Source organism: Pelobates fuscus, chromosome 5, assembly GCF_036172605.1.
Source record: "Pelobates fuscus isolate aPelFus1 chromosome 5, aPelFus1.pri, whole genome shotgun sequence".
NCBI lineage: Eukaryota > Metazoa > Chordata > Amphibia > Anura > Pelobatidae > Pelobates > Pelobates fuscus.
In genome coordinates, this window is record NC_086321.1 from 216,064,656 (window position 1) to 216,088,905 (window position 24,250).

The window sequence follows — 24,250 nt, forward strand, 5'->3', positions numbered from 1 at the left end:
TTTCAGTTCCAACTGATCTAGAGAGCACTCTGCTAAACCTGTAGAGCTGCACATACATTGATGCATTCTTATATGTCAAAAGGGGAAAAAAAGCACAGTTTGAAATAGAGATATTAGGCCATATTTTATTTACTTTTCCACACTTCAGTTTGTATGGCAAAACATAAAATGCTTGTCAAAAAAAAAAAAAAAAAAAAATGATGAAATTAGACCTTTTCGTATTTTGATTCCAAAGGATCTAAAATTCAGCCATACCATTAGCTTTGTGAGATGAACATGCAGGCAGCTAGTTCTGAGTGACAAAATTAGTCCATATAAATGAAGAATCATGTCTGTGTCCAAATTCACCCTTCAGATCATGTGCAGTTTCTGATCTAATGGAACACTATAAGCACCAAGACCACTTAATCTCATTGAAGTGGCATGGGTGAAGTCCCCCTGCTCATTGCAGGGTTAAGATAACCTCAAGTTGCTGTTTCCCAGACACCCACTAGAGGCGCTTCCTGCATTTTCACAGAGTTTAACTCAATCAATTTTGGACATCCTCAAACTTTGCATGAGGATGTCCAGCATCTTCAAAATTCCCATACGAAAGCATTGATTTATTGTTTTCCTATGGGAATTGTCTAATAGTGGCTGGTGCTCGCCACAAATACGCGCTAGATTATTAAATTATAGTGGGAATGGGAGATTGGGGCAACATTGAGGAACTTTGACAGTGAAAAAAGTTAAGTGATTTTTTATTTATTTTTTTATCCTTTTTGTGCTCTGGGTAGGGGGTGGGGAGTAAGAGATAGGGGCATACTATAGCTATAGATTTCCTTTAATATGCGTTAACAACCAAACCAGAAACGCCTTTCCAAATCATAATATCAATAATAGAATATTGCTCACATGTGTTGGCCTGAACATGGCGAAAGGGTTCTAATTGTATTTATTTGTTTAAAATGTATTATCAAGGATGTAACCATGCCTTATTCAATGCATTGAGGAAGGTATAACTGGCAAACAGATAATAATGCCATCCACATGTGTCATGATTGGCTTCTGGAAGAATCATTGGACCTAAGTGTGTATTTATACATTATGGTGTCTCTAATTTAAAACATTATTATATTTTATCATGTGTATGGTCTTAGCCAAAGGCTTTAAGTTTGATTGTTTTTGTTTTTCTGGAGAAACACTGAAAAACAAGTGTTTTGAATTGCCATTCTTAGGATGTTGCTTGAGGAAATATTGTCCCTTAAACAAAGAAGCACTCTTCCCGCTCATGGGAGAGTCGATGGCACATTAACACTCTTAAAAGTATGTAAATTAACTTTATTCTTCATTGTAAACTAAAGAAACGTGAATGGGACCAGCAGTCACTTCATGTTTTTCACACCTCTTGATCATGTTTGCAATAACTGTGCTCTAATAAACATCATGAATTATAAACACAATACTTCACTGTTGATTGTGCAGCTCCCCAAGTTCTCACTAGCACAAGTATTTTCTGATAACTGCCATTAAATTGAAAGGATCGCCTTAAAGGAAAATTGCATTGCCCCTCCCCCTCATACTAGTATTTAATTATGTATTTTCCTTGGGACATACCTAAAAATAGCTTGCAAAAGCTACAGATGACCTGTCTACAGCCTTTGTAAGTCCACCCATTCTTCTGTCCAATCACATAATTCCTAATGCAGCTCAGTGAGAAGTCTTTGCAAGGTGCTCTGAACAATTGCCTGACTCTTGAGTTTAGCCAACCAGGAAGTTACAAAACTGATTGTGTGATTGATGGCCAGGGGGCGTAACACGGATAAGTTAAAAAAAATGACAATTTATATTGAAATAAAAAAAGAATACATAAACTTCTGCAAGCTACTGTGCTTTAGAGGTATGGAGTATCCCTTTAATGACCAGCAACTGATTTACTATGTCATGAGAACTACAGATAAACAGGTGAATCACCCTGCAATATAAAATGTTTTTTAGAAACTGCAATGTTTACATTGAAGGATTAAAAACCTACATGTTTTCAGACAGCCACTAGAGTCACTTCCTTCTCCAGATCAAGTAAACTCGGTCTGCAATCAAATGAGAGCAGCATTTGCAATTTTCACACGACTGGAGGTACGCAGAGTTTGGCTGCGTATGCTTAGTTCCAATCCATTGCATCAGATCATGGATGATATCAGTTTGGATGTAGACATGGATAGTGGGTATTAGGGCCGGTGCAAGAATTTTTGGCTACACAGGCGAAGATGCATTTTGCTACCCCCCCCCCCCCCCCCCGAAAAAACATGGATCTTCACCTGTGTATCTCATAACCCCCCTTTAGTGTATTTTATCTCCCCTTTAGTGTGTCTTACACCCCATTGTGTGTCTCTTACTTACCCCAGCCTCTTTGTTTGTATCTGTCTTTTTTCCAGCCATACAGGCACACAGAGATATACAGACACTGTTAGGGTCTGTAGTGGAAGGTAAGGGCTGCATGTGGGGGTATAGAGGCTGTAGTTGCAGGGATGTGTAGCAAGGGAGTTAGGGACTGTAGGGGGGCAGGGGATGTAGAATGGGGACAGGGGTTCAGAGGGGTTGGGACCACCTTATCCCTGGTGGTCAGGGGCTGTAAAGGGGCACACGGGGACTTTAGAAGGTGGGCAGGGGTTAAGCTGTGGGGACAGGGGATGTAGAGGGGGATCAGGGGCTGAGAGGAAGCACATGGGCTATTGAAATGGGGGGCAGGGGCTATAGAAAGGGGGGGCAGGGGCTGTATAGGCAGGCACATGCACTCTAAAGGGGGGGCGGTCCTGTGGTGGGGGTACAGGGGCTGAGAAGGGGCACAGGAGCTATAGAAGAGGGAATATGGGCTGTAGAGGGGGGCAGGGACTGAAAGGGGGGACACAAGGGCTGTAGAGGGGGGAAACAGGGGCTGTAGAGGGGGGCATGGGCTGAGAGGGGACACAGGGACTGTAGAAATGGGGGGCAGGGGCTGTAGAAAGGGGCTGTATGGGCACTTGTGCTCTAAAGGGGGGCAGGTCCTGTGGTGGGGGTACAGGGGCTGGGAGGGGGCACAGGAGCTATAGAAGGGGGTGACAGCGGCTGTAGAGGAGGGGGTTAGGGGCTGTAAAGGGGGGTTAGGCGCTGTAGAGGGTGCGTTGGGACTGTAGGGAGGGGTTGGGACTGTAGAGGGGGGGTTAGATGCTGTAGAGAGGGGGGTTAGAGACTGTAGATGGAGAGCAGAGGCTGCAAAAAAAAAGTTTATTCCACCTTCCCTGAGTCTTACCTTGGACCAGGGAGGGGGAAGCCTTGTCCTTGGTGATCAGATGGGACAGGAACAGCGAGCAGACAGTACACTGAAGCAGCCAGGAAAGTCAGTCAGCCAGCCCCTCCTGATTATGTCAGGAGGAGGGGGCGTGATTTCCACTGCTCTACTCCAGGACTCCACAGCGATCCGCTCGGGAGTCTGAGAGAAGAGCAGTGAAAGTGACGCCCCCTCCTCTTGACATTTTTAGGAGGGGCTGGCCGACTTCACTGGCTGCACTATGCTGGCTGCTGGCTTCAGGGAGAGTGAGGTAAGTTAAAAAATCTGAATCCCCAGGCAGAGGCAGGAGATTTGGATTTTTGCGCTCCCCCAACCCCCACTCTAGCGCCCCAAGCCAGCCACCTTATGGACACGCCGGCCCTGGTGGGTAGTGTTTATATAACTTACTTTTTTCAACATAAAGGGGGGTGAACAGACGTGAATCTATAGTTTCAAAATAATGATTGCTATTTGTGGGACTATAGGTTTTCTTTAAGAATATTACTCCAGATGTGATCAGCTGTTTTGCTCCCATTGAACTGTAGTGCAGAGAGGGTGCAGGTCTGGTTAATGTACAATTATAATTATAACCAGTCATGCAATACAAACATCAACCTGTGGAAACCCTGTAAGTTCTTAGGTTACGTTTTCCAATAAAAAGAGGTCTTCAAGTTATATTTACACTATTTAATCCACAGATTCACCAATTCTTGTGTGAACTATATTAAAAATACAAAATTTTTAAGGAAACAAATATAGCGTAGAGTATATGAAATTGGTTGTAGCATGAGCAGGTCTTTCAAAATAAAATTGAACTTCTATATATTTTTATGTTAAGCAATGTAGAACGGCACAGGTACATGTATAAAAGATACACATGACTACTGTCCTCCATTTGGAGTTATGTAAAGCTTTTAGATGAGAAGAGGCGACATGGTTCATTTACAAGTCAAGGCAAAATCTTCCCATAATTGCTCACAATTTTCACTTCCCAACACTATCCCCATAAGGATACTAAATAAATGAAATCATTTTCTCTCATGTGTAAAAAGCAAAATTCTCAATTACAAGACAACTTTTTTTAGCCAAGTGTTTTTAGAAAAAACATAGTAAGAGCTGACACACTAAGCTGTGCCAAAAGCTGAATAGCTTTCTCTGGATTAAAAAGTTCCCAGAATCCATTGACTTTAAGATTATCTGTGCATTTATGTTCCTTGAGGTTAATTTGTTGAAGTTTGATTATCATACTATTTAAATATTTTTACAAGAAGTCAGTAGTCTTTATTCAATCAGGCATATATGTAATTATTCTGTGTAGATAAAGCAGTTAGTAAGTGACTGTGTGCTAAGTCAATACTATGCACACAGACTAATTCTGGTAATTTATGTCAGGAAGGCCAGTCAACAGTATTATTAATGCTTTAAGTAGTTCTCTAAGCACCAAAATAAATGGAGCGTAATTAAGTGGTTTTGGTCTATACATTATGCTCTATCAGTAGCACTGCCCAATCCCCTGCCATTTGGGAGTTAAATCTCTTTGTTTGTTCAACCCTAACCACACCTCCCCTGACTGTGGCTCACACAACCGCCATGAAAAAAAAGAGATTTGATTTTTAAATTAAATGACAAAGTGTATTTACTTTAGAAGCAATTATCTCCTGCTCTGCTAATTTAATTTTAATCACATTCAAGAGTCTGCTACAAGCTCTAGTAGGCAACAAACAGAGCAGAGGATCTTTGAAATTAAACACACTATGCAATAAGAAAAGTTTAAAAAATATATCTTCATTTCAGAAAGTGAGTAGGGAGGCTGGATTAGCCACAAACAGAGGAGATGATGCATAAACCAAGTAATATAACTCCCAAATGGCAGAGAATTGAGCATTGATCTATGCACCAAAACAATTTCATTAAAGGGCTACTCCAACCGCCATGACCATTACTACTTTTAAAAATTCTGTGTCAATTCTATGCAAAATAGTATGTCTGCCATGAGTGCGCAGGCAAGAGACGTAAATAACTTCTCCATTGCAAACTGTAGGCCAGTGATGGAAAGCTTTAGTGTTCCAACTTGTAATTTAACTAGTAAACGGTGTAGCAATTCCTGTTTTATACAAAAAAAAAACCTCTCCTTATCCAGTCTATAATTATTTGTTAAATTCTAATTATTTTCGAATTATTATAAAAACATAGGGACTGCTTCTGTGGTGTTCTTTCCTATAGCTCATTGGAGTGGTCTGGGTGTCAACTCCCACTACTCCTAACCCTGCAAGTGTAATTATTGCAGTTTTTTATAAACTGCAATAATTACCTTGCAGGGTTAACTCCACCTCTAGTGGCTGTCTATTAGACAGCCACTAGAGGGAACTTCCTGCTCTATAGCACTGGAAACCTGTGCTAGAGCGTCGCTGGACGTCCTCACGCTGTGTGAGGACCTCCAGCGTCGCTCAAATCCCCATAGGAAAACATTGAAATTTGTTTTCAATGCTTTCCTATGGGGGAGACGTAATGGGCATGCGCGGCATTGCCGCGCATGCGCATTAGGTCTCCTCGGCCGGTGGGTGGGATCAGTCTCGCCCACCGGCCGACGGAAGAACAGGGAGGAGCGTCGCGGTGGAGGAGACAGCGCGGAGGGACATCGCCACTGCCTCAGGTAAGTGACTGAAGGGGTTTTCACCCCTTCAGTAACCGGGGATTGGTGGGTGGGAGGGAGAGGGACCCTCCAGTGCCAGGAAAACAGATCGTTTTCCTGGCACTGGAGTTTCCCTTTAATTTCAAGTGGTTACGGTGGATGGAGTGACAGATACTAAATGCTATACAAACTCACTCATCTTCAAAGAGATAACCCCTGGGAACAATTAAAGATCTTACAAAGTACTGTGCACCAAGTTTGAGTCTGCTTCTTTAATTCATCCTCAGTAAGGCTTGATCTAGCTATCCAGGGCTACCAATATGCACGTTGCAGTGGCTTCACTGCTTATAGTTTCCTTTTAAGTTCAATATTAGGTAATCCCTTCATGAGAGAATTGAATGGAAACAAGAACAAAAGGTTTAGGTTGGACATTCCTTACTTACTGCAGCACTGTCATAAGGAAACGAAAAAAAAAAACCACCTTATCTAATCTCCTTCTATACAGCTCCATGTGTCTGAATCTCTTGTTTTTCAGGAGAGCTCTAATTTCCATAACATACGTGAGGAAAAAAAGGGACTACTTTTTAGAAAGTGACAATGAGTGGAGTTCGAACATGGCTCTATTTCAGTAGCCAATCAGATTTGCACACAGTCCATGAATAAAATCAATCCCACAGAAGGGCAAACAGAAGAGATCATGGACAGAGGAAAACAGAATGGCTGTGCTCAGATATTGAGATCTGGCACAAGGAAGAAACGATAACAAATATAAATATCAGTTGGTGGGAGGGTATAAGTAAAAAAGGGACTTTATAGGCACCAAGACCAATGTTTTCATTGCGTGGTTACACCGACAGCCACTAGTGGCACTTCAACAAAATAATGGAATAAGCCTCCACCATTTCAATCTGATTGGTGCAGCGCAGCATTTTGCCACACATTCAAACCAGCCCCCCAATGCTTTCCCACAGGAAAGCATTGGTTGGCTGAGATTATCGATCTCAATGATCTCAGCAAAAGAGACATAGAGGAACACAGGAGACCAGAGTTTTGAGGAAGAAAAGGTACGGTAAATCTCCCCTTTTTAACACTGGCAGGTTACCTAAACGGGGACTAATCCACTATAGCATTGGGAATACACATTTGTATTCCTAACGCTATAGTGTTACTTTAAGATACAAGGGGCATAAGAAAAGAAAAGCCAAAAGAAAAAAATATATGACAGCGCTGTTTAAGGCTCTTTAGGATAATGAAATAGTGAACACTTTAAGGGTAACTTACTAAAGCATAATTCTTTTTTACATTTTAGGCTGGGTTTTCCAACTCAGCTTCTTGTATTTTTAAAGGTATATCAGAAAAATTCACTTATCTAATAAAGTAGCTACATTGGGTCAGACTGTACTATCATGTTCAGCCTAACTTGCCTGCTGCTGCAATTGCTCTCTGTGTTCTGTGAGTGCCAACAACAGCAGGCAAGTTAGGTTGACCAGCTAAGAGTAGAGTCTGACCTAAAATGGCTGCTCAGCCAGATAAGAAGCTACATTTTTACTGAAATAAAATAAAAAATCAATATATATATATATATAATTTAAACAAAATCATTAAGTTTCACTAAATATACTTTCATTAATTTGATGACAGTTGTCCTTTAAATAACCTGTGCAGACATCTTATTTCTATCAGAAACACCTACCACCTACCAGCTAGAATAAAACTGAACATTTCAAACTATTACCTTTTGTTTTAAAAGGAGATCATCCTCCCCCAGACCTCTAAAAATAGACCAAGTGTTTCCCATGCAGTGAGAAGTTGGTATACTGTGTCAAACACTTACATAATTCTGCATCAAGTCAGGATGGTTTCTTTCAATGCCGTCATCCAGGATTGTGACTACAACATTTTTTCCAGTGTATCCTCTTTTCCACGCTCCCACGATATTCATATCTGACTGACAGCGATGAGCATTGTCATTGCAGTGCTGCAGAATAAAGACAGAGACAGTATGAGAGACAGTTCTGCTGTTCAATAGTGTATTTAAAACAGTTTAAGTGCTACATGTTATTACACAGAGAACACGTTTTGTGTAAATATGTTAACTTTACTGTAATCTTTTTTTTTTTTCCTTTGGGAGAAACTGTTGTGTATCTCTAACAGCATTGTATTCCTTAGTGACTCCTGTGATCTCTTTATACCTTAGGAATCAAAATGAGATTCCAGGCACGAGAAATATTCTGTTAACCAGTGTGTAGAGCACAATGATGTGAAAGAAATAATGACACTGGCTCACATGCCGTCTCTCACTGACTATTCCGTCATAGGACTGTGCAGAAATCATCCTTAACTGCTTAAGGACCTAGTGTTATGAGATACAACAAGTTTGTGATTGAGGCCTTTATGATTTAAAAAAAAAAAAATTACTACAATTTTTCATTTCTGTTGTAATGCACCCATACATATTATTTATAATAAGGAGAAATAAGACTTTCATTAGTTGTCCTTTAACATTATGGTATCTATACATATACGGTATCAGTCACCTCAAAACAATTTTTTAATATAATAATCCTTTAATCGAGTTTTTACATGTTTTGTTAAATGAAAGAGATGTAAACAAATATTATAAAACGCATCACTACCTATAGTATATGACATGATCCTTCAGCCATATACATACACCTTGGGTCAGGCAGTGTGTGAATTCCTAAAGTCAGTATCTGTGATTCTCACAGTTTCCTTCCATGCATAAAAGTAGGGAAGATGAGAGAAACAGTCTTACTCAAGGTTTCTGACATATACTAAAGGTAGGAATTCGGTTTCTGTTTTGTTTTTTTTTGCCAATATTATATTTAAAAATTGCTTTTCTTTTTCTTTCCAAACTTAATGAAAGGATCGTTATATTAAAATGAATTGTGACACAAAACACAATTTCAAATATGAACAAAATTCTTAAAAATGCAACAACAAAAAAACATATATTTCTCAGTCTTGCATTTAATAATCTCTACACAAGTACAACTAAAGAAAACTAAATCAAAACAAATTCACTAATTAATCCTGATTGTCAAAATGCCCAATAGTGATTTCAATGTATTTTTAGAAGTACTAAAACAAATATATAAGACGTAAATTACTGTTTTAAATCTAAAACGTTGCAAAATTTGCCATGCTGAAAGTTTTATGGTAGTCACAGAATCCAAAATCACTTTACTAAAGTATATATTTGAAAAAAAAATTCAAAAACAAAACAAAAAAAAAAAGCACATCCCCAGGCTGTATAACTAACACTTTTTACTGAACCATTTTATCATGAACCTTGGTTAAAGTATATTTATTTTTGCATTTTTCACACATGTTTAATTTTGGGGAAATGTACAGACCATGCATGTCCCACTACTGTAAAAAACACATATTTGTATTCTGCTACTGTTCTTGAGTAAAATGATATCTCACATGTATAGATTTTCTCCTAATCCTACCCCTAATCCTTGCTCCCTGATCCAAGGGTACATAATCTTTGGCACTAGAGATGTTATGGACTACATCTCCTATAATGCTCTTACAGCCATAATGCATATGGGAAAATGTAGAACATCTGGAGTGCCGAAGGTTGCCTGCCAATGCCAGCAATTTAGCCTCTAACCCTACCCCTTAATCTCACACCCTAATCCGACTTCAGAACCGCAGTGGCTGCGTGTTTGCTCATCCATTGTGATTTAAATGGATTTAAACACTGCACATAACTCATCTGTCAGTGTGGGGCCACTAACTGTGGTCCCAGCTGACACAAAGATATCAAATGATACATGAGGCTTCTTGGTAACAGCAGGGGTTTTATATTGCAGGCACTTTCAGTGCATGATGGTCTATGCCGTTAATGGGCATAAAAGAAGATTAGTATAGACTAGTAAGAAACAAGTCCAATACCAATCATATTACCCTTATTAAAGTACTAGTCCAACATTGGAATGAGAAAACTTTAAAAATTTATAATTCACAACTTTATTAAATCCCTATAAAGATGATACAAAAACACACACAAAAAAACAGTCAGAAAAATATGAAAAAATAAATAAAATAAAAATAAGTGAAAAAATATAAAATAAATCAAATTGGACAAGCAGATGGATCCTATATAGTAAGAATGATCTCCCAGCTTGGAAATAGACTAGAAAGCAAGTGAATGGAACCTATGTTGCAAAATTGCATACAAATTAAAAGCACCCAGCTAAGTCTTATGAGCTGCTAGGCTAGGGGCTAGGAAAGTCTGATATAGTATCTAATATATAACAATAAATGTAGATAAAGAATAGCAGACTGATCCTAAGGCAGTGTAATGGATCATAGGCAGAAATTGTAGAGTAAAGAAGGCTCTGTATGGTGTTAACCAGTGACTCTCTTGTTAACCAGTTTAACTAATCGTTAAGAAACCATCGAAAGAAAAGGAAATTGGAATATATGGGGTAATCCAAAGCAGTAAACCCCAGGCTGAGAAACTATAACAGCTGGGAAACCAACAATTGAATATGAAATTGCCCCTAGTATAATATCCCTCATGGTCAAGTGCTCAGAGCCAATATAATAATATTTAGATGAAAGACAAATATGAACCCCTAAATTGGTCCGCTCATAAGTGAGGGAACAAGTAGTCCTATATAGGATACACCCTGAAGAAACAGAGATTAGCCAATAGTATAGAAAAGATAGCTAAAAAATCTGTAAATAAGTGCATCATAGTAACCCCTCATAAACTAGATATAGCCAGTGTGAAATAAGCTAAACACTGCTGCTACAAGGCAGTCTATCATCTACCTAAAATAGCCAATACTAACTCATCTACTACTACCTAAAAATAGAAACTGCCTATTTGAGATCGTTAAAATTGATAGTAATAGCAAGTTGCTAAGGCATGCAAAAGCTGTCCAAGAATTAAAAATGACCAGTGGCGTTATTTAATCATTGAAAATTAAATAACATGTCCTTAAAATTACTTGAAAAATGTCTTATAAAGTATTAAAAAAAATGTAACGGAATGAAAAAACAAGCCAAGCTACAACTGTACATCAGAGAAAATCACTACATTACAATCTCACAAATGTAAATCATAAAAACAAAAAAAAAAAACAGAGGAAAGGCTGGCTCTATATTGCTTTCAAATGAGCAGAAGTGGGAAAACAGTGAAAGCTGATACACTGTCTAAGATGAGGCATACCAACACAAAATGCTGAATGATCCAGTGTCGACTGCTTCAAACATTCTGCGAAGAGGAAATATTAAAGGCAAACTATGTTGCTAGGAATACCAAGTTGTATTCCTTGCACTATAGTGCCTCAAAGGGCTGTCCTCGCTTGGGCCCCTGCCCCCCCCCCCCTTCCCACAGTGATAAAGGGTTAAAAACCCTTCTGTAACTTATCTGAATCCAGCGGCGATTGGTTCTGGATCACGGTCTACCACTGCACCCAGACCACTTCAGTTAGCTATAGTGTCCCTTTAAATACCAACCCAATATAGTGGACGACCATCGAGAAGAAAAACACTAAATCAAGTATAAGAAAAAACAGCCAAGTAGTTTGAAGTGTTTATGTTAGTCAGGTAATGCAAATGTCAGATTAACAGAGCTGTTACAGTATTCAGTGATACCTCTTCCTGAGTATGCAGTATGCAGTGATACCTCTTACTGAGTATGCAGTGATACCTCTTACTGAGTATGCAGTATGCAGTGATACCTCTTACTGAGTATGCAGTATGCAGTGATACCTCTTACTGAGTATGCAGTATGCAGTGATACCTCTTCCTGAGTATGCAGTGATACCTCTTACTGAGTATGCAGTATGCAGTGATACCTCTTCCTGAGTATGCAGTATTCAGTGATACCTCTTACTGAGTATGCAGTATGCAGTGGTACCTCTTACTGAGTATGCAGTGATACATCTTACTGAGTATGCAGTGATACCTCTTACTGAGTATGCAGTATGCAGTGATACCTCTTACTGAGTATGCAGTATGCAGTGATACCTCTTACTGAGTATGCAGTATGCAGTGATACCTCTTCCTGAGTATGCAGTGATACCTCTTACCAGGGGCGGGCTGGGCCGGGGGGCAGGGAGGCAATTGCCCCCCAGGCCGCCCTAAATCCCATTAAGATCGGCCGCGGCGGGCCGGCCCTTTAAATGCTGCAGCCGCCTGAGCGCTCTGTAAAGAGCGCTCAGGCGGCTGCAGAACAGATTCTCCCCTCCCCTCCCCTGTAGCGTGGCCGAGCTGCTCTCCGGTCCCGGCCGGAGTGATGGGAAAGTGCACGCTCAGTGTGCACCTTCCTTTCAGTCCGGCCGGTTACAGGAAACGGAAACTCCTGTTCCGCGCGGAGTTTCTGTTTCCTGTAACCGGCCGGACTGACAGGAAGTGCACACTGAGCGTGCACTTTCCCATCACTCCGGCCGGGACCGGAGAGCAGCTCGGCCACGCTACAGGGGAGGGGGTAAGAAGAAGAGGGGAGGGGGGAAGTAAGAAGAGGGGGGGGAGGGGGGGAAGTAAGAAGAGGGGAGGGAGGGGGGGAAGTAAGAAGAGGGGAGGGAGGGGGGGAAGTAAGAAGAGGGAGGGGGGAAGTAAGAAGAGGGAGGGGGGAAGTAAGAAGAGGGGAGGGGGGAAGTAAGAAGAGGGAGGGGGGGGTGGAAGTAAGAAGAGGGGAGGGGGGGTGGAAGTAAGAAGAGGGGAGGGGTGGGTGGAAGTAAGAAGAGGGGAGGGTGGGGGTGGAAGTAAGAAGAGGGGAGGGTGGGGGTGGAAGTAAGAAGAGGGGAGGGTGGGGGTGGAAGTAAGAAGAGGGGAGGGTGGGGGTGGAAGTAAGAAGGGGAGGGTGGGGGTGGAAGTAAGAAGAGGAGGGGGGGTGGAAGTAAGAAGAGGGGAGGGGGTGGAAGTAAGAAGAGGGGAGGGGGTGGAAGTAAGAAGAGGGGAGGGTGGGGGTGGAAGTAAGAAGAGGGGAGGGTGGGGGTGGAAGTAAGAAGAGGAGGGGGGGTGGAAGTAAGAAGAGGGGAGGGGGTGGAAGTAAGAAGAGGGGAGGGGGGGTGGAAGTAAGAAGAGGGGAGGGTGGGGGTGGAAGTAAGAAGAGGGGAGGGTGGGGGTGGAAGTAAGAAGAGGGGAGCGTGGGGGTGGAAGTAAGAAGAGGAGGGGGGGTGGAAGTAAGAAGAGGGGAGGGGGGGTGGAAGTAAGAAGAGGGGAGTGGGGAAGGAGTAAGAAGAGGGGAGGGGGGGAGTAAGAAGAGGGGAGGGGGGAGTAAGAAGAGGGGAGGGGGGAGTAAGGGGAGGGGAGGGGGGAGAGTAAGAAGAGGGGAGGGGAGGGGAGGGGGGGAGTAAGAAGAGGGGAGGGGGAGAGTAAGGGGAGGGGAGGGGGGGAGTAAGAAGAAGGGAGGGGGGAGTAAGAGGAAGGGAGGGGGAGAGTAAGAGGAGGGGGAGTAAGGGGAGGGGAGGGGGGGAGTAAGGGGAGGGGGGAGAGGTAAGAGGAGGGGAGGGAAGGGGGAGTAAGAAGAGGGGAGGGGGGAGAGTAAGAAGAGGGAAGGGGGGGAGTAGGAAGAGGGGAGAGGGGAGTAAGAAGAGGGGGGAGTAAGAGGGGAGGGGGGAGTAAGAAGATGGGGGGAGTAAGAAGAGGCGAGGGGGGAGAGTAAGAAGAAGGGGGGAGTAAGAAAAGGGGAGGGGGGATAATAAGAGGGGGGAGTAAGAGGGGAGGGGGGTAGTAAGGGGAGGGGCGGAGTAAGGGGAGGGGCGGAGTAAGAGGAGGGGGGAGTAAAAAGAGGGGAGGGGTGAGTGTAAGAAGGAGGGGAGAAAAGAAAAAGAGGGGGTAAGAAGAAGAAGGGGGAGTAAGAAAAAGAGTGGGGAGTAAGAAGAACAAGAGTGGGAAGTAATTAGAAGAAGGGGTTAAGAAGAAGAAGGGATAAGAAGAAGGGGAGTAAGAAGAAGTAGGAGGGTTAAGAAGAAGAAGGGGGAGTAAGAAGAAGAAGAAGAAGGGGGAGTAAGAAGAAGGAGAAGGGGGGAGTAAGAAGAAGGGGGGAGTAATAAGAAGAACAAGGGGGGAGTAAGAAGAACAAGGGGGTGGAGTAAGAAGAACAAGGGGGGAAGTAAGAAGAACACAGGGAGGAGGGGGGTAAGAAGAACACAGGGGGGGTGAGGAGAACACACAGAGGGAGGAGTGAGAAGAACACAGGGAGGGTGGAGGGGGGATGAGAAGAGCACAGGGAGGGTGGGTGAGTGTGAGAAGAGACCGCTAGGGGAGGGTGGGGGAGAGGAGAAACCACTAAGGGGCAGGGGAGAGCTCTAAGGGACAGAAGGGACAGCTCTATAGGACAGGGGGCAAGACAGGGAGCTCTTTCACACTACGCACACACACACACACACACACACACACAATGCATCCCTATACATACACAGAAACACACAATGCATCCCTATACATACACAGAAACACAACATGCTTCCCTTACACACAGAGAAACACACAATGCATCCATTACACACACACACACACACACACACACACAATGCAACCCTTACACACAAAGACAATGCATCATTTGCACACATACACAGAAACATACAATGCAAACCCTTACACACACATGCAAACACACACACTGTTTTTCTTACATACACACAGAAACACAATGCATCTCTTACACTCAATGCACACACATACAAACACACACATTGCATCCCTTATGCATACAAACACAGATTCACACAATGCATCCCTTACACACAACCAGAAACACATAATACATCCCTTATACACAAATACACACTGCATCACCTGCACAAACTGGTATCCCTATACACTACATACCATAAGCACACATATTAGATCCTCTACAATAACACATAACACATCCCCTACACACTCCACTCCCTGTGAGCGAACTCATGGGTGGGTGGAACATATAAGTGGACTTATGAGTGGGCCTTATGGGCATACTCACCGTCAGGCACTGGGGCCCAGACCTTGAGCTGTGTAAGAGGCCCCCAAAAATGGAGCTGCTTCCAATTCTCCCAGAACATTGAATTTTGTGACCACAGTTGCAAACAGCCTCCAGAGATCCTGTTCTACACCAGACCAGTGGAGCCAAACTGCAGCCCATCATCATCCTCATCTAATTGTAAGTAGGCAATCTAGTATATTATTAGTGACACTAATCTATAATTTACCTCACATTAAAGGGACACTATAGCTTAATGAAGTGGTTCTGGTGTCTATAGCTGGTCCCTGCAGGCTTTTTAATGTAAACACACACTGTGTGCAGCACTGGCGTTAGTTCATATGGCAGATCATATGGGTGGGGCATTGTGATGTCACATGGGGGGGGGCGGCAAATTTATATTTTGTCTAGGGCGGCAAAAATCCTTGCACCGGCTCTGATCCTGGGCAGGTGCACCAGTGTACTGGTGACCCACAGGAGGGGAGTGCACTGATTGCACTGTACTTTCCTTCTGCCCAGACCCGTCTTGACCGCAGTGCAAGTGCCCTCTGCCCCTAATTTACAGTGGCTCACACTCACAACAAGCAGTGCCTGGAGCCCTTTGCAGAGACGGAAACAAAGAGGTTCTGCGGCAGCTAGCCGTCCTGCAAGCATTACATTAAACAGCTGTTCCCCATGCAGCCACAGGTGGCATTGTGCTGGGAGACTGTGATTACTCTTCACTTCCTCCCAGCCTACAGAGCAGCGCATGGGGGAGAGAGGAGGAGGCATGATTTAATCTTGAATAAATCCTCTAAGCAAACCTTTATAAATTTGGGGGGATCAGCTCTGTTTCCACAGTTTATTGGTGTTTACTCTGATGTCTGTATTAATATTGAGGGATGTCTAAGTAGTAACATCAGTGTGTGTCAGCAGGGCCAGCCGTTGGGGTGGGCAAGCTGTGCAGTCACGCAGGGTGCCATGACAACAGAGGCACCCGGCGGCCAACACAGCTCACAAGTTGGGTACACCAGCATATTTAATTTAAACGATTCGCTGGTGGTCCACTGGTGCGCACCAGCAGTAGGTGCAGTCAGATCATATCCTCTCCCTCGTGGTTCCGGCGCTCAGTTAGTGAGTCAGAGCACAGGCTCAGAGATTCTCAGCCTGTGCTCTGACAACATTGAAAGTCAGAGCCATGAAGGAGCGGGTATGGCAAAGAGCTACGGATTAGCATAACATCAATATCCGTTATAAAATCAGGAAAAGGTGGGCATGGATGGTGAACTGATTTGGTGGCGCAATGGGCCACTTGACTGGTTTTGCCCCCCAGGCCTAAGGCTGCCAGCCCTCCCCTGCCTCTTACTGAGTATGCAGTATGCAGTGATACCTCTTCCTGAGTATGCAGTATGCAGTGATACATCTTACTGAGTATGCAGTATGCAGTGGTACCTCTTACTGAGTATGCAGTGATACATCTTACTGAGTATGCAGTATGCAGTGATACCTCTTACTGAGTATGCAGTGATACCTCTTACTGAGTATGCAGTATGCAGTGATACCTCTTACTGAGTATGCAGTGATACCTCTTACTGAGTATGCAGTGATACCTCTTACTGAGTATGCAGTATGCAGTGATACCTCTTACTGAGTATGCAGTGATACCTCTTACTGAGTATGCAGTATGCAGTGATACCTCTTACTGAGTATGCAGTGATACCTCTTACTGAGTATGCAGTATGCAGTGATACCTCTTACTGAGTATGCAGTGATACCTCTTACTGAGTATGCAGTGGTACCTCTTACTGAGTATGCAGTGGTACCTCTTACTGAGTATGCAGTATGCAGTGATACCTCTTACTGAGTATGCAGTGATACCTCTTACTGAGTATGCAGTATGCAGTGATACCTCTTACTGAGTATGCAGTGATACCTCTTACTGAGTATGCAGTGGTACCTCTTACTGAGTATGCAGTGGTACCTCTTACTGAGTATGCAGTATGCAGTGATACCTCTTACTGAGTATGCAGTGATACCTCTTACTGAGTATGCAGTATGCAGTGATACCTCTTACTGAGTATGCAGTGATACCTCTTACTGAGTATGCAGTGATACATCTTACTGAGTATGCAGTGATACCTCTTACTGAGTATACAGTATGCAGTGATACCTCTTACTGAGTATGCAGTATGCAGTGATACCTCTTACTGAGTATGCAGTGATACCTCTTACTGAGTATGCAGTGATACCTCTTACTGAGTATGCAGTATGCAGTGATACCTCTTACTGAGTATGCAGTATGCAGTGATACCTCTTACTGAGTATGCAGTGATACCTCTTACTGAGTATGCAGTATGCAGTGATACCTCTTACGGAGTATGCAGTGATACCTCTTACTGAGTATGCAGTATGCAGTGATACCTCTTACTGAGTATGCAGTGATACCTCTTACTGAGTATACAGTATGCAGTGATACCTCTTACTGAGTATGCAGTGATACCTCTTACTGAGTATGCAGTATGCAGTGATACCTCTTACTGAGTATGCAGTGATACCTCTTACTGAGTATGCAGTGATACCTCTTACTGAGTATGCAGTATGCAGTGATACCTCTTACTGAGTATGCAGTATGCAGTGATACCTCTTACTGAGTATGCAGTGATACCTCTTACTGAGTATGCAGTATGCAGTGATACCTCTTACTGAGTATGCAGTGATACCTCTTACTGAGTATGCAGTATGCAGTGATACCTCTTACTGAGTATGCAGTATGCAGTGATACCTCTTACTGAGTATGCAGTGATACCTCTTACTGAGTATGCAGTATGCAGTGATACCTCTTACTGAGTATGCAGTGATACCTCTTACTGAGTATGCAGTATGCAGTGATACCTCTTACTGAGTATGCAGTATGCAGTGATACCTCTTACTGAGTATGCAGTATGCAGTGATACCTCTTTCTGAGTATGCAGTGATACCTCTTACTGAGCTAACAATACATATTAAAAGACAAGCTTTGAAAAGTTTTCTCTTTTGCTCAGGACAAAGGCATAACAAGTATGGTAAATTGTTGTCCCGAGGACAACAGAAAAATAAACTACTAAATTGCAAATAGATAATGGACCCAATGTAAACAGCAATAAAAAAAAGCAAACAGCGGCATGCAATGAGGAGAATCTGGGCAAACACAAGAATTAGTCACAGTGAGGACGGGAGACAGTTTCAAGCTATAATTGTTTTCATTTGCCCGATTGTAGCTTTGATTTACTATTTATGGCATAATTTGACATGATTACTTCATCTAGTATTGTATTTATAGGTTTCACGATGGCATTAGTTGGAGATGTTATACAATAATAGTAGTCTCATTATCAAATGAAGAGAAAACTAAAACCATTATGCACATTCCTCTGCGATCCGACAGCTCCTATACTTGTATGTCTAAATAAATAAGTTTAATTAACTTCATTTATTGCATATGGTCTCTGTGGGAGATGCAATTGCTACCACTACAAACAAAACATTTTGATTGTATCTGAATTTATTTATTACTTGCTCTTTTGTACTTGCCAGTTGTATTAAAGGCAAGACTATGTTGCTTGTTTCCAGAGTGCATGCATTACCATTTATTGACTTTGTTTTTAAGAAATAAATTGTATGTTAGTTACACGCAAATCCCGCAGAGGTGTAACTGCCAGGAATACAAGCTATAAGAGGGAACAATGTATGTGCCATTTAATAAACACTTCAAGAGGAAGTTTCATATATTTAACTGACATTTATAAATAATCGTATTAAGATTTAGAGGTGTATTCACTAAACAGGAGACTTTTGCAGGGTGAAAAATGTTAGTGCTTTCAAACCACTTTGGCAGAAATAAAGTTTGGTGGAGTTGGCAAAAAAATGGTTCATGCTGCTGTTCGGCTTGGCTAAATTTCAATACCGAAAAAAAATAAAAATCTGGGAAGGCCATTTAGGAAGCCAGAACTGCAGGAAAAATGTACTGACATGCAGAAATGGCTACAATATTGCCTGGCCTAATTATCAATAGCAGCCCTTTTTGCAATGCCAATTCTGAGTTGCCAAAATAAATAAAAATAAATTGATTAATTAAAAAAAAAAAAAAAAGCAGAAAATAAAAGAACTTTTTTAGAGTGATTTATTGTAATATTTTCCTTTTGCTATCTTGCATTAATAAATGGGGAGCAGGAGTCATTTTAAATTGAAAATAGAGGATTTATCCAAAAAGCTAAATAAAATGTCAGTGGGCTATTGACCACCCACCTTGACAACAGCTACGCTTTCTCACATATCCAGTCTGTAGCACCTGTGACCATACTTCAATGTAGAAAAAACACAGTGCCCTATCAGCTTCTCCCAACAGCATCTGCAGTGGTAGCAGTTAATGATGGTGGTTATGGTGGTGCTGGTGATAGCAAAATTGACAGTGGGGGATTACTTGTGCCACTAATAGCAGCTGAGGCTGATGTCTCAACTGTTTCCACTGGATCACATTATTCTATAGCAGATAAAGATGCACTTGGGGTGGACAAGATGCAGGAGCTGCATTAAAAAATACTGGGCGGCTAAATGATATGTTTTTTTTTTTGTTTTTTTTAAATGTCATATCATCATAGTGTACCGCTAGCCAATATTTTGACCGGATGTTCTTAGGGATTTTATGCATTACTCATTTATGGATTTTACAGAATATGTGGGTCCTGTTAGAAGTTTTATATATAGGTTTACAGTGAGTTAGTGCTCTCTGTTGCCTACAGGTCTTTTTGGTTAGTATTTCATATGGCTCCTGTCTTTAGAACTGTATATATTATGCCCATTCCTACATTTGAATGTTGAAATGTTCTGGCTAATGACCCTATCTTTGCAGCAAAAACAAGCTAGGAATAGACCTTGAAACGGTCCTAGATTCTTCATCACAAGGTATGTCCTCCACAACTATATTGTTATCTACATACAGTTGTAATCAAAAGTATTCAACCCCCATTGAAAATCAGGTTTATTGTCTAAATTTACAGACTTTCAGCTGTTTGCAATGAACAAATCAAACAAAAACTATTGAAATAGCTCAACACAATAAATGTGTCAAGTGATTTGCCCAAATTCAACTGAAAATGCAACCTGTAAGTTGGAAGTCAGTCTGACAACTTACCCAGGGTCCGCTAAACACCTACTCCTCTGGAGATGGAAGCTCTTGTTACCTTCCCTGAGCTAAGCCCTGCTGTGCTGAGCACTCTCAGCCAACAAGTGCCTCCCTGCACCATTGGGCTTTGCTCAGTACAGGAGCTTCAGGCTGGAGTGGAGGTGGAAGAAGTCAAATAGTTCTCAAATGGATTGACTACTTATCTTGGGAGTGCAGTGGGGCACTCCTTGCACCATAACTACTAGTACAAACTATAGTGGTTAAGGTGCTTGAAAACAGTGCATATTTTTAATATATAGTTAAGAAACCACAATCCAGTACAATAACATAGAAAAAATTATATTATAGATAGAAAAGTATTTAAATATGAGGGGGGAATTTAGATTTCGCAAGTTTTCAAGTACGTCTAAGGGTGTAGATTGGTTTTCCACCCTGCAACAGCTGTGTTTATTTACTTAAAATTCCAACATTCTATTGGCTTTACACTATATTTATCTTGCATGCACGGCATCCCTACTAGCATTTTTGGTAGATTTTTGTTTTCCTCTATTTTAAATGCTTGTGTCAATTTTGTTAACTATTCCCCTGTCTTTCAAATGCCTTCCCCCACACTCTCTCACCCTGATGCTCCAACAACAAAAAAAATCTTAATTTCCTGTTGCGAATAGTGAAGTACGTTTTCTCTATTTGTTTGTTCCAGGTGCATCTCCCTGAGGCAAATGTTAGTGCTGGGACCCTTAATGTGGAATAATGTATATGTTTTACAATGGTAATAGGAATTGGTTGGCTGGTTAACTGTACCAAATATGACATGAACACAAGAGTGCAATCTGTAAAAATGTCAACTCTGAAAGCAGAAGACCCTTCATTAATATTGTTCTTAGCTACTTCTAGATATCTATACTAGCCATTGAGTAACAAGGAGAGCAGACTCCCACAGGTGTGGTTCTCCTGCTTTCTGTCACAGCATTCACAGAGCATGCACTGTAGTTGCTTAGATATACTTCTAGCAAGAGCAATAGCCAGGCTATCAGTGTCTACCCCTGATTATGGTGCTGGCATGTTTGGATAGGAGGTTTGGATTGACTCAACATCTCTGAAAGCAACCAGCTATAAAATGTATTTTTATTAAAATGATCATAAAAGGTTCACTTTAAACATGTGTAGTTGCTTTATTCATGTTTTTTTTTTCCGAAAAGTGAACATATCAGTACAAGCACTTTATTACAAAAATTATATGTAACTCCTGCTTTTGCAACAAACAAAATAATTTGTTTGTTTGCCTCTTTTACTTACTTTATCTTCATAATAGTGAATGTGTTTTGTCTTTACACACACATGGGCGCACGCACGCGCACACACTTATATGCATTCTTTCTCACTACTGTGCTGGCAGGCTCGCTGCCTAGGTGTTCTCTTTGACTCCGACCTCTCCTTCACCCCTCATGTCCAGTCGATCACCAAATCCTGCTGCATCCATGTTGAAAACATTGCGCGCATCAGCCCCTACTTAATGCCAGATGCTGCTAAGGTGCTGGTCCATGCCAGGGTCCTCTCTCGCCTTGACTACTGCAATCCACTTCTCAGTAGTCTTACATGTTTCCAACTTGCCCCCACTGCAGTCTATAATGAATGCAGCGGCAAGGCTCATCTTCCTGACCGCCCGTATCTCCCACGCCTCACCCCTCTGTCAGTTCTTGAATTGGCTTCCCTTAAGATATAGGGCTCAATATAAAATTCTGGTGCTTGCTTTCAAATCTCTACATAATGCTACTCCCACCTATCTATTCTCCCTAATACACAAAATATGTCCCGTCTAGGCCCCTACACTCTTCCGAAAACCTGCATCTATCCTCTGTTCATACTCCCACCTCTGATGCGCGCCTTCAAGACTTCTCTAGGGCTGCCCCGTTCCTGTGGAACTCCCTTTCCTTTTCTGTTAGATGCTCACCTAGTCTCCACTACTTCAAAAGATCATTACAAACTCACTTTTTTCACAAAAGCATATCAATTAACCTGTTAATGGCTCAAAAACCCACACTAAGTCTTCATTGAATACTATTCTACCAATCTACTTCCCCAATACTTCCCTTACCTTTTGCGTCACTTTACCCCACTCCCTCTAGAATGTATGTTCCGGCCCCCACCCCCTCTGTTTCTTTGCGTCAAACTTGTCTGGTTACAATTACATGTTTGTTAGTCCACCCATGGTAAAGCGCTACAGTATTTGTTGGCGCTATATAAATATAATAATAATAATAATAACCAGTAATAAATCAATAAGAACCAAGTGAGTTAAATACAAACAGTAGCAAATCAATAGTAACAGTGAGGAAAATATAACCAATAATAGATCAATAGTAAGCCACTAGGTGAAATGTAACCAATCATAGATTAGCAGTATCCCAGTAAAGAAATCAAACTAACATAATACATTAGTAAGAGAGAAATAGTACCAATAGTAGATCAATAGTAACCCAGTGGGTGAAATGTAAATAAAAAACTAATTAGAACTACCTAAATGAACAAAAAAAAGTGTCAAACCAAATAATCCTCTTAAAAACAACAACATTTTTCTTATAGTAATTTAACATTATGACTAACTTTCTACAGAAAACAAAAAGATGCTTTAAATTGTCAACTATAGCTCAATGACACTTCTTCCATTTTATGAGGCCATAAGATCAGTATATATGGATTTGATTCTTCAATGCGTGACAATGGATAAATAAGCACCTGAAGAAAAAAGGAAACATTATTTGACTGATCCTATTTCACCAAAAAGAACCACCTATATAATCCATCATCTGTCTCTTTGGCCATACTGGGGCCTTTCACATTTCTCCACACAGGTCACTGTTGTTTTGTTTCTTGGCTTCCAGGTCATGGAGACTCATAAAGACCTAATTGACCTTTAAACATTAGGAGTTTTTTTACGGGAAGAGCCAGCAGTTTTAAAATGTGCTAAATGAGATGCCGCTATAGGAAGCTCTTTAGGGAATTTTAGAATCACCCTGTTAAAAAATAAAATGTTCCAAGACTTCAAAAAGCTCAACAAACAGTGCGTAGGGGCTCTGTATACACACAGGACTATTCATCAATGAATAGCGAGTAAATTGTTCAGAGCAGTGTGGAAAAAAAAAGAAAATTAAAGGTTTACATTAAGGCACAGAAGTTGTTCTGTGAGATGTTTAAATAAAACCTATAATATCTTAATTTACTATTAGAAACATCTAGACCAGAGAAACAGGGTCAGACTATGAATGAAAAGCAGCCCTGGAAAAAAATTCTATACCAAGCCTATAATGCATCGAGCCAGCATTGTGTGCAGATATGAAAGCGGGAAAAAAAACTTAAAACTGAAAACTATCACTGAAATGTGAAAGAAAGCCCTCATAGGGCTTCAAAATAAACAAAAGAGCAGATTTGTTGTAAGCAGACATGCATTTGCATGTAATAAATGTTTCAGTACAACTACCTTGACATATTGAAGAAAGTTTAGTAATTGGACTGAAATTGTGAATGCATGCTATTGCACAGCAGTAAACAAATGACATTATCTTGCTCATTTTGAAGTAACAAGAGTGTGCTCTTCACTTTGGCTGACAACTGGATGATCTCAGTCAACGCCAATTCAATTCCCATAGGAAAGCATTGGTAGACTATTGCACATGTGTGGCAAAGCGCTGTGCTTCACCGCACCTATCAGCTTCTCTATGGGGAGCGTTCAGCGCCTCCATGCATAGAGTTGAGATGCTCAACATAGGTGCTGCACACTGTGCAGCACTGGACTAGGAAGCAGCTCTAGTTGCCGTCTGAGTGACTGTCACTAGAGGTGTTTCTAGGCAGCAATGTAAACACTGCATTTTCTCTGTAAAGGTAGCATTTACAGTGCTCCGCCTACAGGGACGCAATATAGACACCAGAACCACAACATTAAACTGTAGTAGTTCTGGTGACTATTGTGTCCCTTTAATACAAAGTCTTTCTCTCACCGGTCAACTCTAAATTACAGGGAGAGCAGGAGACACAAGTGAAGATGCACTTTGTTGGTGTCTTTCTCCCCCAGGCCCTTTTCATGTGTCTCTTAGCCTCAGCCCCTTTGTCTCTTTCTCCCCTTCCTCAACCCTTCTGTTAGTCTCTTTCTCAGGCCGCAGCACCTCTGTGTGACGAACAGTCTAAGGACCTCCTCAAGATTGGTTACAAGTATAAAACACTTATTATTTTAGGTAATGTTCT

At 41.7% G+C, this 24,250-nt stretch overlaps 1 protein-coding gene across 2 annotated transcripts in view; it reads right to left on the reverse strand.

The window, feature by feature from the left end:
• The window catches only part of PCSK5 (proprotein convertase subtilisin/kexin type 5), a 399,481-nt gene that overhangs the window by 284,229 nt on the left and 91,002 nt on the right, over positions 1 to 24,250 (reverse strand). For both annotated transcript variants that reach the window (XM_063455029.1, XM_063455030.1), the window contains exon 4: positions 7,753 to 7,896. In XM_063455029.1, the coding sequence (XP_063311099.1) occupies positions 7,753 to 7,896 (144 nt within the window). The remainder of the gene's footprint in view (positions 1 to 7,752; positions 7,897 to 24,250) is intronic.